This window comes from Hordeum vulgare, chromosome 3H, assembly GCF_904849725.1.
Source record: "Hordeum vulgare subsp. vulgare chromosome 3H, MorexV3_pseudomolecules_assembly, whole genome shotgun sequence".
NCBI classification, from domain to species: Eukaryota; Viridiplantae; Streptophyta; class Magnoliopsida; order Poales; family Poaceae; genus Hordeum; species Hordeum vulgare.
The window spans coordinates 395,123,373-395,138,240 of NC_058520.1; the positions used below are offsets into that span (position 1 = coordinate 395,123,373).

Sequence of the window (14,868 nt, forward strand, 5' to 3'; positions counted from 1 at the left end):
TCTACTACCGCACGAGCTCGACTCCGGTGAGCTCAATTTTGCGTAGTGCGGTGCGATAGCTAGTAGCTCTGGTGAGCTCCGATGAGCTCCAGTAGGTGTGCTCCCCCTCTAGTAAATGATGCAGGCTGTGAATGTACTCCCTCCGTTCTTAAATATAAGACCTTTTAGAGATTACATTAAGGGACTACATACGGAGCAAAATGAATGAATCTATACTCTAAAGTATGTCTATATACATCCGTATGTGTTCGATAGTGAAATCTCTAAAAAGTCATATATTTAGGAACGGAGGGAGTAGTTTGTATGATCATGTTCTATGTAGACTGTGGTTACAATTTCGTTCGCGAATGTTTTATTTCAAATTATGCAGTCTGTTCTGCAGCGCAACATTTTGTCCCATAAAACCCCACTTCATCGAACTGTAAAATGCGTTTGCAGGTCGTAAATATACAGGGTCTTGGTAGAGTTGCTCTTACCATACGTAAGGGCCAAGTTTATAATTTACTCTCACTTCTTTTTTTTTAATTTTTTTTTATTTGAGATGGAGGAGTAAAGCTGACGAGTGGCCCAGAAATCAGCTCGGAACAAGTCCACCGCGCATTCTCCAAACTATCCCTTCGCTGGGGCAGATCGGACGGCGTCGCTCGCCACACAGCCGCACGGACAGCCACGATTCGCTCGCCTTTCCCGCGGCGCCGCCACTACGCAGCCAATAAAACCCCCCGCACGGCCGCAAGCCCCGGTCGCCCACAGCGCACAGGCCACAGGGGGATCGCCTAGGTCCTTCTCCTGCGCCTTCGCTCGGCGCCGTCCAGGGCTGTCCTCATCTCATTCCTCCTGAATCCTGATAGCGAGGGGGATCCTCAAGGTGAGACAACGTCCATCCTTGTGCTCGATCTAGATCGTCCGTGCGTTGAGTGGTTTTCGTCCAGCTCGCAAGGGTTCTTGTTCTTCCCCTGGAATAGTTTAATATTAGAGTAGGGGGTACAAGTAATGTTCTGGTGCTGAATGCCGATCTAATTTTCGTAGATGTATCTTTTGCATCATACCACACGTCCTAGATTTTTCTCCCTGATGCATTTTACCGTCTGTGTAGACGAGAGTGTGATATAAATGCCGTTCTGCCGAAACGTTTTAGGTGTTATTTCACATTCGATTTTATTTCCAGTATGGATCGTGGATCAGCCATCTTTGGTCAGTAGAGCTTGAATCTTGTTAGGCGTTCGAACATATGGACACGTGAATCGTAAACGTCAGTATTGTTCCTGCAGGGCCATAAGTTTCTGCAGAGTGACATGAATATGTGTTTTGTTTATCAAGAGATTATGTTCTGTTTACTACAGTATTATGCTACTGATTCATGCGATCCACTAGATACCCAATCTTTGTCTTCCTTCTCTTTGTTTTATTGATTGATACAAGAGCTTTGTTTAGTTGCGTTCTCACAATCTTGGGTGTTTTTTCTGAGGCTTTGTTCCCTTCTGTTATCTCTACTCTCTGGTTTATGATCTTCTTGCTCTGTAAATAGGGGAATTTTGTGTTGCAGTCTAAAGTTCATTATTCTGCGAAATGTTTAATTTTACAACATTTACCTTAGTTGTCATGCAGAATGTAAATGTAGGAGCTACCAAATCTGGTTAGGACTGTCAATCATTTCTACCTTGGGGTGATTCAGTAATCTTCTTAGTACTGTTAATCTTAGTCATTACATGGATTCTAACTTGGTTACTACTTTTGAACAGGAATTTATATTTGTAGTGTGATAATCAAAAGCAGTCAAGATGGTGAAATTCACAGTAGAAGGACTCCGCATCATCATGGACAAGCAAAATAATATTCGTAACATGTCTGTTATTGCTCATGTCGACCATGGTATGTGCTGGGAAAGTTACTGCTTGGGTTGCATAAGTATTTGATGTTTTTATTCATATGTTATCTACCAGGGTTGATCCTTTTCTGCTTGTTCATATTGTCTCTTGTTTATACGAACAGTTGCTCAGCATAGATTTGTGAAATATTTTATCTCACAGCATAGCTTGTTTATATTTCTGTTCTCAGACTGCATATTTCTGTTCATATATTTTCTTTGTATTGATGCTTTATAGCTTGTTCATGCTGTCTCTCGTTTACATTTCTGCTGTCAGATTGTATTTTCATCCTGAAAATTGCAGTCCATATGACTTTCACCAAATACTAGCTAAAGCATGATTGTGCACAATAAAGTAAAATTCAATGGATAACTTGTTTGTTCCTTTCATTTGAATTATCTGATCATCCAAGATTTAATGCTAATTTTGTTCCTGAAGTAAATGGGTGATTATTTTAATATGTGTTGGTTGTATTTTGTGTTACTGCATAGTTGTGTTATGCAATTTAATCTCCGTAGATCATGTGTGCTCGTCAGGCCATTTTGCTGTCTCCCTTGTTTGTTTTAGTGTTAATCTTGTTATTTTTTGTTTTAAATTTTTTAATTTTGTTAGTAATCCCTGAATTCCAACATTTGTGTACTCTCCTTTTTGTGGGTCAATGCTTCGACTGTGCTCTATCTTTGTGGCGTTTTAGCGCTTCGTTTCTTGTTCAGTATTGAGAGTGTACACTGTAATTACATCTCATGTTTTAACCATGTTCATGGTTTTTACTTACGGCAGGAAAGTCTACGCTTACTGATTCTCTGGTGGCAGCTGCCGGGATTATTGCACAAGAAGTTGCAGGTGACGTCCGCATGACTGATACTCGTGCAGATGAAGCAGAGCGTGGTATCACAATCAAATCCACGGGTATATCTCTTTTTTATGAGATGACTGAGGAATCACTCAGGGCTTATAAGGGCGAGAGAGATGGCAATGAATACCTGATCAACCTTATAGATTCTCCTGGGCACGTTGATTTCTCTTCGGAAGTCACAGCTGCTCTTCGTATTACTGATGGTGCTTTGGTGGTGGTTGACTGTATTGAGGGTGTATGTGTGCAAACTGAGACTGTGCTTCGCCAAGCCCTTGGTGAGAGGATTAGGCCTGTCCTTACCGTGAACAAGATGGACAGATGCTTCCTTGAGCTTCAGGTTGACGGCGAGGAAGCTTACCAGACTTTCTCCCGCGTCATTGAGAACGCCAATGTCATTATGGCAACATATGAAGATGCAAAACTTGGTGATGTCCAAGTCTACCCAGAGAAGGGAACTGTTGCTTTCTCGGCTGGTTTACACGGATGGGCATTTACTCTCACGAACTTTGCTAAGATGTATGCCTCCAAGTTTGGGGTTGATGAAACTAAAATGATGGAGAGGCTTTGGGGTGAGAACTTCTTTGACCCAAGCACAAAAAAGTGGACCAACAAGAGCACTGGCTCTCCAACTTGCAAGAGAGGTTTTGTTCAGTTCTGCTATGATCCAATCAAGCAAATCATTAACACCTGCATGAATGACCAGAAGGATAAATTGTGGCCCATGTTACACAAGCTTGGTGTGACCATGAAGACTGATGAGAAGGAGCTAATGGGCAAGCCTTTAATGAAACGTGTTATGCAAACTTGGCTGCCAGCAAGTACTGCTCTACTTGAGATGATGATATTCCACCTCCCTTCTCCTTCGAAAGCACAAAAGTATCGTGTAGAGAACTTGTATGAGGGCCCCCTTGATGATGTCTATGCAACTGCTATAAGAAACTGTGACCCAGAAGGCCCTCTTATGCTGTATGTTTCCAAGATGATTCCAGCATCTGACAAGGGCAGGTTCTTTGCGTTTGGGCGTGTCTTCTCCGGGAGAATTGCAACTGGCATGAAGGTCCGGATCATGGGCCCAAACTATGTTCCTGGACAGAAGAAGGATCTGTACATGAAGAGTGTCCAGCGTACAGTCATTTGGATGGGAAAGAAGCAAGAGTCTGTTGAGGATGTTCCTTGTGGTAACACTGTTGCTATGGTTGGCTTGGATCAGTACATCACAAAGAATGCTACCCTGACAAACGAGAAGGAGGTTGATGCATGCCCAATCAGAGCAATGAAATTTTCCGTATCCCCTGTTGTACGCGTTGCTGTCCAGTGCAAGGTTGCCTCTGATCTTCCCAAACTTGTGGAAGGCTTGAAGCGCCTGGCGAAGTCTGATCCTATGGTTCTCTGTTCCATGGAAGAGTCTGGCGAGCATATCATTGCTGGAGCTGGAGAGCTGCACCTTGAAATTTGCTTGAAGGATCTGCAGGAGGATTTCATGGGTGGTGCTGAGATTATTGTTTCCCCTCCTGTTGTCTCTTTCCGCGAGACCGTTCTTGAGAAGTCCTGCCGTACCGTGATGAGCAAGTCCCCGAACAAGCATAACCGTCTCTACATGGAGGCTCGCCCCATGGAGGAAGGACTGGCTGAGGCCATTGACGATGGTCGCATCGGCCCACGTGATGATCCCAAGGTGCGCTCCAAGGTCCTGTCCGAGGAGTTTGGCTGGGACAAGGATCTCGCCAAGAAGATTTGGTGTTTCGGACCCGAAACCACTGGGCCGAATATGGTTGTTGATATGTGCAAGGGAGTGCAGTATCTGAACGAAATCAAGGACTCCGTTGTGGCCGGCTTCCAGTGGGCGTCGAAAGAAGGGGCATTGGCAGAAGAAAACATGCGTGGCATTTGCTTTGAGGTCTGTGACGTCGTCCTCCACACAGATGCTATTCACAGGGGTGGCGGTCAGGTCATCCCGACGGCTAGAAGGGTCATTTATGCTTCTCAGCTCACGGCTAAGCCAAGGTTACTCGAGCCTGTATACCTAGTGGAGATCCAGGCACCTGAGAATGCACTTGGTGGCATCTATGGCGTTCTCAACCAGAAGAGAGGGCATGTGTTTGAGGAGATGCAGAGGCCTGGTACCCCACTTTACAACATCAAGGCTTACCTACCTGTTATCGAGTCCTTTGGTTTCTCCAGCACACTTCGGGCTGCGACGTCTGGCCAGGCCTTCCCGCAGTGTGTGTTTGATCACTGGGACATGATGTCTGCTGATCCTTTGGAGGCAGGATCACAGGCGGCGCAGCTGGTCTTGGATATCCGCAAGAGGAAGGGGTTGAAAGAACAGATGACCCCTCTCTCCGAATTCGAGGACAAGCTCTAAGCTTTTGCTCCCATGTGATCTATGATCTCGCCCAGTTTTTGATCTATACTTGGTCTGTTGTCAGGAGATTAGTACTCTTTTTCGTATTCCAGTTCCTTGGGTTGTCATGTACTGAGCCTATTTCGGTGTCTTATCAGATTTAACAAATAATTTACCTTAGATGATATGTTTGATTGAGTGGTTGATTAGTATTGTTTTGTGTCTCCTAATTGCATTCTCTTCTCATGTTTGAGAACCTTGAGAAGTTTTTTCTAATTTTTTCCTTGCATCTGATAAGTTGCCCCAGCTGGTTTTATAGAATACCTGAGCAGATTGTTGTAAATTAGTTGTTGCCATTTTTTTGCAAGAGATTTTCTAAATTCTGATATAGGACTACACACATTGATTCTGCTTGTAGATATATATTCCTGGGAGCTTCTAATGTGAAAGGAGGAATTTTTTGCATTGATAATTCTGTTGCATCTAACTTAAGCAACACCCCATAAAATGCATCAGCATTCCGATTTACAAAGTGCAATCTGGGCAGATTCAAGTCCTGAATTGTGTTGGTTTTGACATTGTCCATGTTCTCTGGACATATAAATGGAAGTTCACTCTTGAATAACCTACTGTTATGAATTAGTCTGATGGGAGCCAAAAGATATTCCCTTGGGTGATTGTTGGCACCAATTTGAGCAAGACGTATGCAATTGAAATGGCAAACCTTGATAACTCTGGAAATTTCTGTTTTTACTCTAGTGATTTTGAACTCTTGACTGCACTTGGAGATTTTAAACGCTGCAAATATTTGTTTCAGGTCTGACAGAATCATAAGAAACGTGAGTCTGATGGAGAGATAACATCACTTTGCTTCGAGTTGTCACCAATATGGTTTTAGTGTCTCTGTCAAGATGAAAAGGAGAGAAATTTGGCTAGCGTATAGATGCCTTGAAGTTTGCACACACGACTGTCTTCTATGTGGCTGTTTACACTTTCTTACAAAATTTATCGCTCTGCTCGCTTTCTAGTGTTGTGCATGAACTTGACTCTTATTACCAGTTCTTTTTTTCCTAATCATTGCCGCTGCAATTCTGTAGGCTGTTGAAACTTCTATTGCTTGGTCCAAACATATTTACAAAGAATTTTCTTTGTGTTCCCATTTATGACAATAGGTGTGCTTCGGTACCCCCCCCCCCACCCACCCACACACACACACAAGGAAAAAGTCCAAAACAAACCTGAATTTATACGCGAAAGCTGAGTTAAACCACAAACTTTCAATCCCTGAAATCAGCACACTAAATTCTCTGATCCCAGACTATTTAAAACTTGAGAGGATTTAAACTAAATTCACTGAATTGGACCGGCCCATTAATGCAGTCTCTCGCGCTGGTATGCTTTTTTTCTTTTTTTCAGTTTTTGTTTTTTTACTCCGCTATACTTTGTTTTTTCACTGGTTTTATTTTGTTTTTCTTTCTTTGTTATATTTTTGTTTCTTTTGTTTTTATAGTGTTTTCCTTTGTTATATTGTTTCTTTCGAACGATAATATTTTTCCAAGTACACGTTTTCCATTTCTTAACGACAAAAAACATTTTATAAAACTACACGAACAGTTTTATATTTTTACACATTTAGAAAACTGTATACACTTTTTTCAAACACATGTTATGTATATTCTTTTAAGGGTACGACACATTTTTTTACATCACACATTTTTTGTGCATTGTATACACTTCGTTCTGCAAATGTCAGAAGCATATTTTTTAAAACTCGTGAACATTCTTGAAATGTTATACATTTTTGAATGGAAGAAACATTTGTTTGAATTACATGAATATTATATACATTTTACATAGTTTTTTTTGTTAAAACCACGTACTTTTTTCTAAACTCGTGATATTTTTTGGATGTCATAAACATTTCTTTACACATTTGTTCAGGTTCACACTTTAAAAAAAATGTTTACAAAGGTGTTTGCTTTTTTGAAATTGATTGTTCTTTAAAAGAAAAGTTGTTTCTAAAATTTTGGAATTTTCAAAAAGTAATGACACTTTATAAATTGTGCGGACATTTCCAGAATTGAATACGATTTTCAATATTGGTTTGCCCCAAAAATATGTTTTCCAAGTTCGTCGCTTCGGTGTTTTCCAAAAACATTATATATGAAATGTGACACATTTTTTTATTATCCGAATCTTTTTTTCATAGCATGTGAATAATTGTCGGAATCCATGGACAAATCTGACTTTTTTAAATCACGGATAGTTTTAAAAAAATGTGAATTTAATTTCAAAATTGCAAACATTTTCTAAAAACACAAAAGGAAATTGAATTTGCGCCAACAATAGAAAACATGAACATTTTTTAACTTCTAAACAATTTTAGAAATGCGCGAACAATTTTTGAATTTCACGAATTCTTGTTGTGGTGTAATGGGCCGGCCTAAATTCTCGTCCGTGAAGTAGTAGGTTATCCCGGTCTGGATTGTTGTATTCCTACTATGCCAAACGGGTCTAGGGTTCAAAATAGACCGGAATCATAGAGATTGGTGTGCTGATTTCAGGGATTGAGAGTTTGGAGTTTAATTTAGCTTTCGCCTATAAATTCAAGGTTTGTTTTGGATCCCCCACAAAACATACAAAGGAGAACGTATACGCACCTCGTATTGTATATTACAGGCCGCCGTACGTATGCAATACGAGGAGAGTATACGTATGTCTCCGTGTAGTGTATAATACGAGGTGGGTATACGTTTCCCCTTCTACGTTTTGGTGTGGGAGGGGGGGAGGGGATTGTACCGAAGCAAAATTGTTATATGGACTACTGTAAATCTGAACCACGGGTTTTATGACACAAATCTATCTATACTACTATTAAACGAGCAAACTAAAACTTTTTTAAAGCCACCCCACACATGTACCCACCTAATTACCACCGTCAGATTAGCCCCACTGAATAAAATCTAATGCATACAATTAATCTAATCCCGACCTATGTGTGCAATTAGCAATCTATACTACTATTAAACACCCAAACTAAAACTTTTTTAAAGCCACCCCGCAGATGTACCCAGCCTAATTACCACCATCAGATTAGCTCCACCGAATAAATCTAATGCATACAATTAATCTAATCCCGACCTATGTGTGCAATTAGCAATTTAATAGGACTGAACGCATTCCACCCGCACAGGAATATTCCACACGCGTCCCCTCTCCCTAGATCCCCGCGGATCCGCCCACAATACGCGGCTGGATTCCACCGGCCTCGATGGTTCCCCATGACCCCATCTCTCTCCCCTCCTCGCCTCCGCTACAGAACGCCGTCGGGCAAAGCTTGGCCTGCGTCGGCGATGCCGGGATCGCTCTCCTCCCCCGAGTAGTGTTAGTGGTGCCGGACAGAGCGGGCTTGGCCTGCGTCGCCGGCACCGGTGTCCCTCCCCCCCGTTGAGCGGTGGCGACCGCGCGAGATGCAGCGGATTCGACCTGCGACAGCGGCAGCGCGGGACGCAGCGGGCTTGGCCTGCCCCGGCGGCGGAGGGTCCATCTCCTCCCTCGAGCAGCGGCGGGCTCGCGCTCCATGATTTATTCGATTTGGTTTTCTGGTTTGTATTGTGTGCAGACTTGGAGTCATTCATTATAATGCATCTCCTTTGTTTGTTTCTGGTTCCAGCTTTGATCCGGAGCACCAACGCGACCTCGGATAAAGCCCAAGTGAGTAGCATTTCCCCAGCCGATTTTTCTTCATGTGAGGTGATTTGTGGCTTTTGTTTCTACTATTAGGCACATATATAAGAGAACTCAAGGAAGAATTGAAGCTCCTCAAGAACCTTTCACACCACAATATTGCAGTGAATCAATGAATTTCGGTTACATATCAGATTCTGTATTTAACTTGTAGCCTGCTTAATCCATTTTCTGTGATTTCAGAAGAGTTACCTTGGGACTGTCCGTGAAAAAGACACACTGAATATCTTGTTGGATTTTATTCCCTACACACTGCATGCCGTCGTCCGGCTCTCACCGCTCCAACCTCCATGCTGCCATTTGAGAACTCCTTGGCTACCTCCTCCCAATCTCCACCAAAAGATTCTCCCATCCGAAAAAGACACACTGAATATCTTGTTGGATTTTATTCCCTACACACTGCATGCCGTCGTCCGGCTCTCACCGCTCCAACCTCCATGCTGCCATTTGAGAACTCCTCGGCTACCTCCTCCCAATCTCCACCAAAAGATTCTCCCATCCAGACAGCATAGAGTCTGTCTCAAGATTTTCCCTGTGCAGGTACAGAAGGTACCTTCCTCTCCTGATTTTGTAGATGGTTGTGTACTACTATGTGGTTAACCCAAAACTTATGCTATTGTTTGTACAATAGGATTGTATATCATAGATGGATTGAACAACATACATGTATTTATAATTATTAGCATGTGAGACGACATTTAGAATTTGATTGTCTGTTTTGTGCACTATGTTGGTAAATTAATCTGTGTAATAATATGTTCATTACAGATCCCGAACAAGGAGTACACAAATTAATTTGTGTAAAGCTGATTGTGAATGAATTCATATTTATCTTCAGGTTATTAAAATACTTCATATGAAATTAAACTTATCTTTTCTTCATTAACGTATAGGACAAGAAGCAGAGTTGTGTGCTTGTATGGAGGGAATATTCATTGCCATTCGGAGATCAGAATTGCCTATTTGTGTGGAATTGGACTCGCTATCAGCAGTGAACGTGCTCAATTAGAAGGATATAGACAGATAAGTGTTTACATCATTGATTGCTGAGATCAAATATATTTTGCCTCTTCGTATGACTTACATTACTCATATCAACCATAGCCAGAATTTGTTTAATGATTTATTGGCTATGTATGCTAGAACTGAAAGTAGAACAACAGTTTGGTTAGGTTCCAGACTGTCAGAGGTAGTAAATCTTTGTAATGCGGATTGTAAAAATGACGCTATTTGAGTAATACTCCATCCGTTCCTAAATACAAGTCTTTTTAGAGATTAAACGATAAACTACATATGAATGTATATAGACATACTCCATCTGTATGTAGTTTGTAGTGTAATCTCTGCAAAGACTTATATTTAGGAATGGAGGTAGTACAAGTTTTTACCCGCAAAAAAAAAATATAGGACAAGATGTTCTCAACATGCATGATCTCAATACCATTTGTTTGACATTCCATGCCTGATAAGCTTTCATCAACCATGATTGGGAGGGTTGCTATCTCGCGCCCACGCTGGAGCGACCGATTTCAGACAGCTTCAAAGTTTCCTATTATGCTAATTGAGGGAAGAAACGTTTGCAGCACCGGCCCCCCACCCATTGAAATAGGGGTGGGGGATTTAGACCGAGCGTTGGGACACTCGGGCGCGTAGGTGTAAACTCCCATGTTTGGATCCTTTGGTATTTACTTTCTGATTAAATGAATCAACTAAAAATATGACCAACCACGTCAGTGCTTGCAACCACAAAGGAAATGTGTTAATGACTGTTGCTTTAAACATCTTGAGATGAAGCAAAGCGGTGAAAGTCGAAGCCTGAGCGCAGGTGTGTTGTTAGGCCACTGATTGTACGTGACACTGAAAACTATTTACTAATAGACTGTTGTTTCCTCTAAAAGAAAAAAAAATATCTGACATCAATGATGTGTTGTCAAAAAAATATTTGAAGATGGACGAGAGTGGGTTGTATTATTTCGGTGCATTGACATCCTCAGCGTGCTGGAGTCGGAGCATTTTCCTCCCGTTTGGAGCGGTGGTATATGGATGCGGGGGGCCACTATCTTGACGATAGAGGAAGTGGCAAACTCTTGCTGTAATTTTCCCCTTAGCGGGAGAAGTTAGGAGAGAATGAATCATGACTCTTTGATATTGCGTGTGCATGCTCACTAGTAAGCTGAAATGATCAAACATTTATAGACCACATCCAGGTCATAGTTCAGTGGACGGGATGGGAGCCCTACAAGAGGCTGGACACGGCAAAACTTTTATTCATGTACTTGTTGTTTTGAAAATTTGGGCAATCTCTGTATGGCTTTCTGTTGCACAACATCGACGAGAAGGTAGGATGCCGAAGTATGTAAGGTTGATAAATTTTATGTGGAAATGGAAAACTTTTATGCATATGCTTCTTGCCTCCTTTTGATTTAGATGGAAATTTATTCACGGGCCAAATATTTCTTTTGGTGTTTTATTTTGTTTTTCTATTGCAGCCAAGGAAATATCATATATTCTTATACCTGATTGAATTTTTTTTTTTTGCTCCTGCAGTTGTAGTCCAAATTGTATAAGCACACAGCATGTCTGGATAAAAGTGGAATCCTAGCAGTAAGCTGTGTGCTGAGAGCTAAAGACTTCTCTTGAGCTGCGTCCGGTCGGGGCTGGGCGTAAACTGGAATCCGTCTTGCTTTGCGGGTTTGCTTGGTCTTTCGGCTAATCTATCTGGGCAATCTCGGCCTTTATTTTGGTTTGGTCTGGCTGCCCAGTGCTGGTCTTTGTGGAAGACCAGGAACAAGTTTACTATGAGCATGCCTTTCCTAACAGACCCTTGGCTTGCATTTTCGAAATGATTGACCTTTTACTAGCAGTGGAAGCCACTTGTTGAAGGCCGGAGATGTCAACGCCACAGAGGTCCTGATCGTCCATACTCGCGCTGCTGCTGCCTCTCTGCTCCTCCTCCCGCGCCGACAACTCAGTAGTGTCTTGGCACTTTTGTGATATCCTCTTGTAGGTTGTTGGCTTGCGTGCCGCCTTGTGGTTTCGTTTCTAAACTTGTGGTTGTGTCTGTATACTGTTTGCCTTGGTGGCTGTTGGCTTCTTGGTGGCTGTTGACTATAGCCTTTTCTCTATAAAAAGGAAGAGAGAGAGCCTGAGCTCCGGTGGTACAGCGGCTTACTGTTGGAAGATCGCATGTGGTCTCCTCCAAAGCTACTGTAATTGTTTTATGCATGAGCTGGAATCTGGATCCTTTTTGTTCATCAGCTGTAGTCACTCGCTGTTCCATCTTTTTCTTTTGCTCTCCTGGGTCGCATGCTTTGCTCTGGTTCTTTTTTTAATCAAACCCAGCTTGGGTCTTTGTCCCGTCCTCTGAGCTCTCGTGAGTTAAGAACAAGAACACCTCTGCTCTGGGCATGTTTAAACTTCGCTTCTCCACCGTATATTTCTTCTTTTCTGTTCTGTTCTGTTCCTCTTTGGGTTTGTTTTCTTATCTAGAATGCTGGTTTCTTTACTAAAAATTGAAGGTCTGTTTACCCCTCTTTCGCATAAAAAGGGACAAGATTATCAACTTGTGCATAACTGCGTTTTGATCTAAATATGACATAAGTATTACACATCTAAGTCCTGTATCATTTATCTTACATGAAAATTTATATAGGTATTTTTTTCTTTACTTTTTATATTTGATTTAGTCATTTAGATGTGCAATAACTATGTCGCATTTAGATGTGTCGTGCAAATGCCTCATTTAGAACTTCCACAAAGATGCTTCTCTGCCCCCATTGCTTCATTAGAAATCCAAACATCACTGTTGTTTTCAGTGAGAAGGTTTTTGCAAGAAAAGGAACATATTTGCCGTCAGCTGATGATCGCTGACCCGGACAAACAAAATCTCTGCTCAAAGGAAGCACACAACAGGATTTCCAACGACAACACATAATAAATCGATTATTACTGATTAAGTGATTATTTACGGTACATGCTTGCACACGCCGCCATACGTTTTGGTTGACCGGATCGATCTGACTAAATCCGCAACGCCCTGGGCAGCTTATTAGTCAGACATACGCGATCGTCACTTACCACATCATTCCGACTCATCACTTTAATTTGAACAAGTTAATTTACTCAACAGTTTGAGTCTTTGAGACCGTGTCTCCCAGTTCAGACCGCGACTATGCAACCGTAGCTTATCATACATGCCGAGCGCCAACGCAAATCCTGAACACCGAACGACTCGTTCCCGCCGGAATGTCATGTCACGTTGAATAACGGGCTTGGTTCTCTGTAACTTGAGCCAAGAAAACACCTCATCTAATACCTGCTCTACACTTTGACACTCGCCCGGCACCTTCCATGAAATGTTTATTACCAACATGTTTAGACGATCATATTTTATGTTGGCACGTGACGGCAGCAGCTCTCGCCAACGGGTTTATAAAAAGAGATCCTGGTCGGATTAGCATTCAGGAACAGAATTTCCCTTTCTTTTGTGCCACAAAACAAGCATACACCAAACCCAGCCTACGGGACCAAGGAGCGGGGAGAGCGTGAACGACGACCATGGAAGCCGAGGCCTTCCCGATACGGTTCACCAAGGGCATACGGTCCTACTGGCGCCGGAGCAAGTACCAGCGCGTGGACGGCGGCACGGCGGGCCGGGGCACGCGCCACCTGGTGCGGCTCGGGGACGGCGGCGGCAGCGGTGACCACAAGGCGTGGGGCGTGCGGCTCGGCGGCATGTTCCGTGTGCGCGTCAAGGCGCCGGCCTCGGCCGTGGCCGCGGCGAAGGCCCCGACGCGCGTGCTCGGGCGGATAAGGGACGCATACGTGGACGCCATGCTCGGCGCGGCCAAGAAGCACTCGGCGACGACGCACACGCTGCCGAGCGGGCAGGTCCCGGAGGCGCTGTGGCAGAAGCGGGTGCCCGTGCGCCGGTCGCGCAGCCAGGCGCAGGTCCGGCAGAAGGCGGATGAGCTGGGCCAGAGGCTCGTCCTCGAGATGTACAAGTCCGTGCGCGCGTCGAGGGACCTCGCCGGCATGCTCGAAGCATCTAGGGCGCGCTAGCATGGATGCACCGCATCGGCGACTTGGAGGAAGGCAAACCATGTGTTGCATGCTTGTATAGTGTATGCGTGAGCTCGGGAAGATCAGTTGGTGACATGTAAATGTAATCTGCTCATAACAATCGGGCTTTGCTCTGCTGTAAATTATTGATAATTCCATGACTGTTTGCTTCTCAGATTAGATGCGATGACGCTTAGGAAAGTGAAACTTCTTTGTCTATATTGTGATGATTGTTTTTTTATAGGGAAAAATCAAGTTTTATTCATCATAAGCCATAATGTGTCGAATACAATTCATGTCATTAAAATCGCCAAATCAAATGGGTGTCCCAGACCTATCGATAAAGAAAACTTGGCTAAACTATGAGCCTTGTCGTTAGTTGCACGACCTTCAAAAATAAAATTACAATGAAATTGCGAAGATGGCCCGGTAAGAACCATGGTACTGTTTTTGATATCGTTCATAACTTGCTTTGAATTCAAAGCCATAATGAACTATTGAATGGAAAAGTAGTGGCTGAACCTTGGCTCGGTGCATCCATGCAAGAAAACATACCAAACCATTTCAAAAAAATTGAAATTTTGTGGGAATAATCTTTAACAAATATTATATGCACCTACAAAGTTTGGTCGTCAAATAACATTCGAAGAGCTCTATATAAAAAAGACAAAATTACAAAATCTGCTCAAACAATGCACATACATTTTAACTAATTTTCAGTGATTTTGTCTTTTTTTACAAACCTCCTCGAATGTTATTTGACGGTCAAACTTTGGAGATGTTCATAACATTTGTTCAAGATCAATCCCACAAATTTTTTGATTTTTTTAAATGTTTTTCTAAATTTTCTTGCGTGGGTGCACCGAGCTCGGGTGTAGAACAACCACTCTCTTATTGAATACGGAGATCATGTGCCAATGATATCGCTTGTCTACATGCCATAGCCTTGAGAGTGGCTCGTGTTGGGGAACGATCGATGGGAAACAAAAAAA

General features: G+C 42.7%; 2 protein-coding genes across 2 annotated transcripts; both read left to right on the top strand.

Moving 5' to 3' along the window:
- Positions 1-745: 745 nt before the first annotated feature.
- Positions 746-5,280, top strand: LOC123443968 (elongation factor 2-like). Its single transcript, XM_045120550.1, has 3 exons — positions 746-868; positions 1,743-1,872; positions 2,649-5,280. Exons 2-3 carry the CDS (start codon positions 1,782-1,784, stop codon positions 5,087-5,089), a joined length of 2,532 nt encoding a protein of 843 aa, XP_044976485.1. The 5' UTR covers positions 746-868; positions 1,743-1,781; the 3' UTR covers positions 5,090-5,280.
- Positions 5,281-13,282: 8,002 nt separating this feature from the next.
- On the top strand, positions 13,283-14,038 carry LOC123440031. The gene has a single exon (XM_045116625.1). It carries the CDS (start codon positions 13,373-13,375, stop codon positions 13,874-13,876), a length of 504 nt encoding a protein of 167 aa, XP_044972560.1. The 5' UTR covers positions 13,283-13,372; the 3' UTR covers positions 13,877-14,038.
- The last annotated feature ends 830 nt before the right edge of the window (positions 14,039-14,868 follow it).

Coding starts and splice junctions, on each gene's coding strand:
- LOC123443968 (XM_045120550.1), top strand. CDS start 1,782: ATGGTGAAATTCACAGTAGAAGGACTCCGCATCATCATGGACAAGCAA. Junction 1,873..2,648: donor TATTGCTCATGTCGACCATG/GTATGTGCTGGG, acceptor TACTTACGGCAG/GAAAGTCTACGCTTACTGAT.
- LOC123440031 (XM_045116625.1), top strand. CDS start 13,373: ATGGAAGCCGAGGCCTTCCCGATACGGTTCACCAAGGGCATACGGTCC.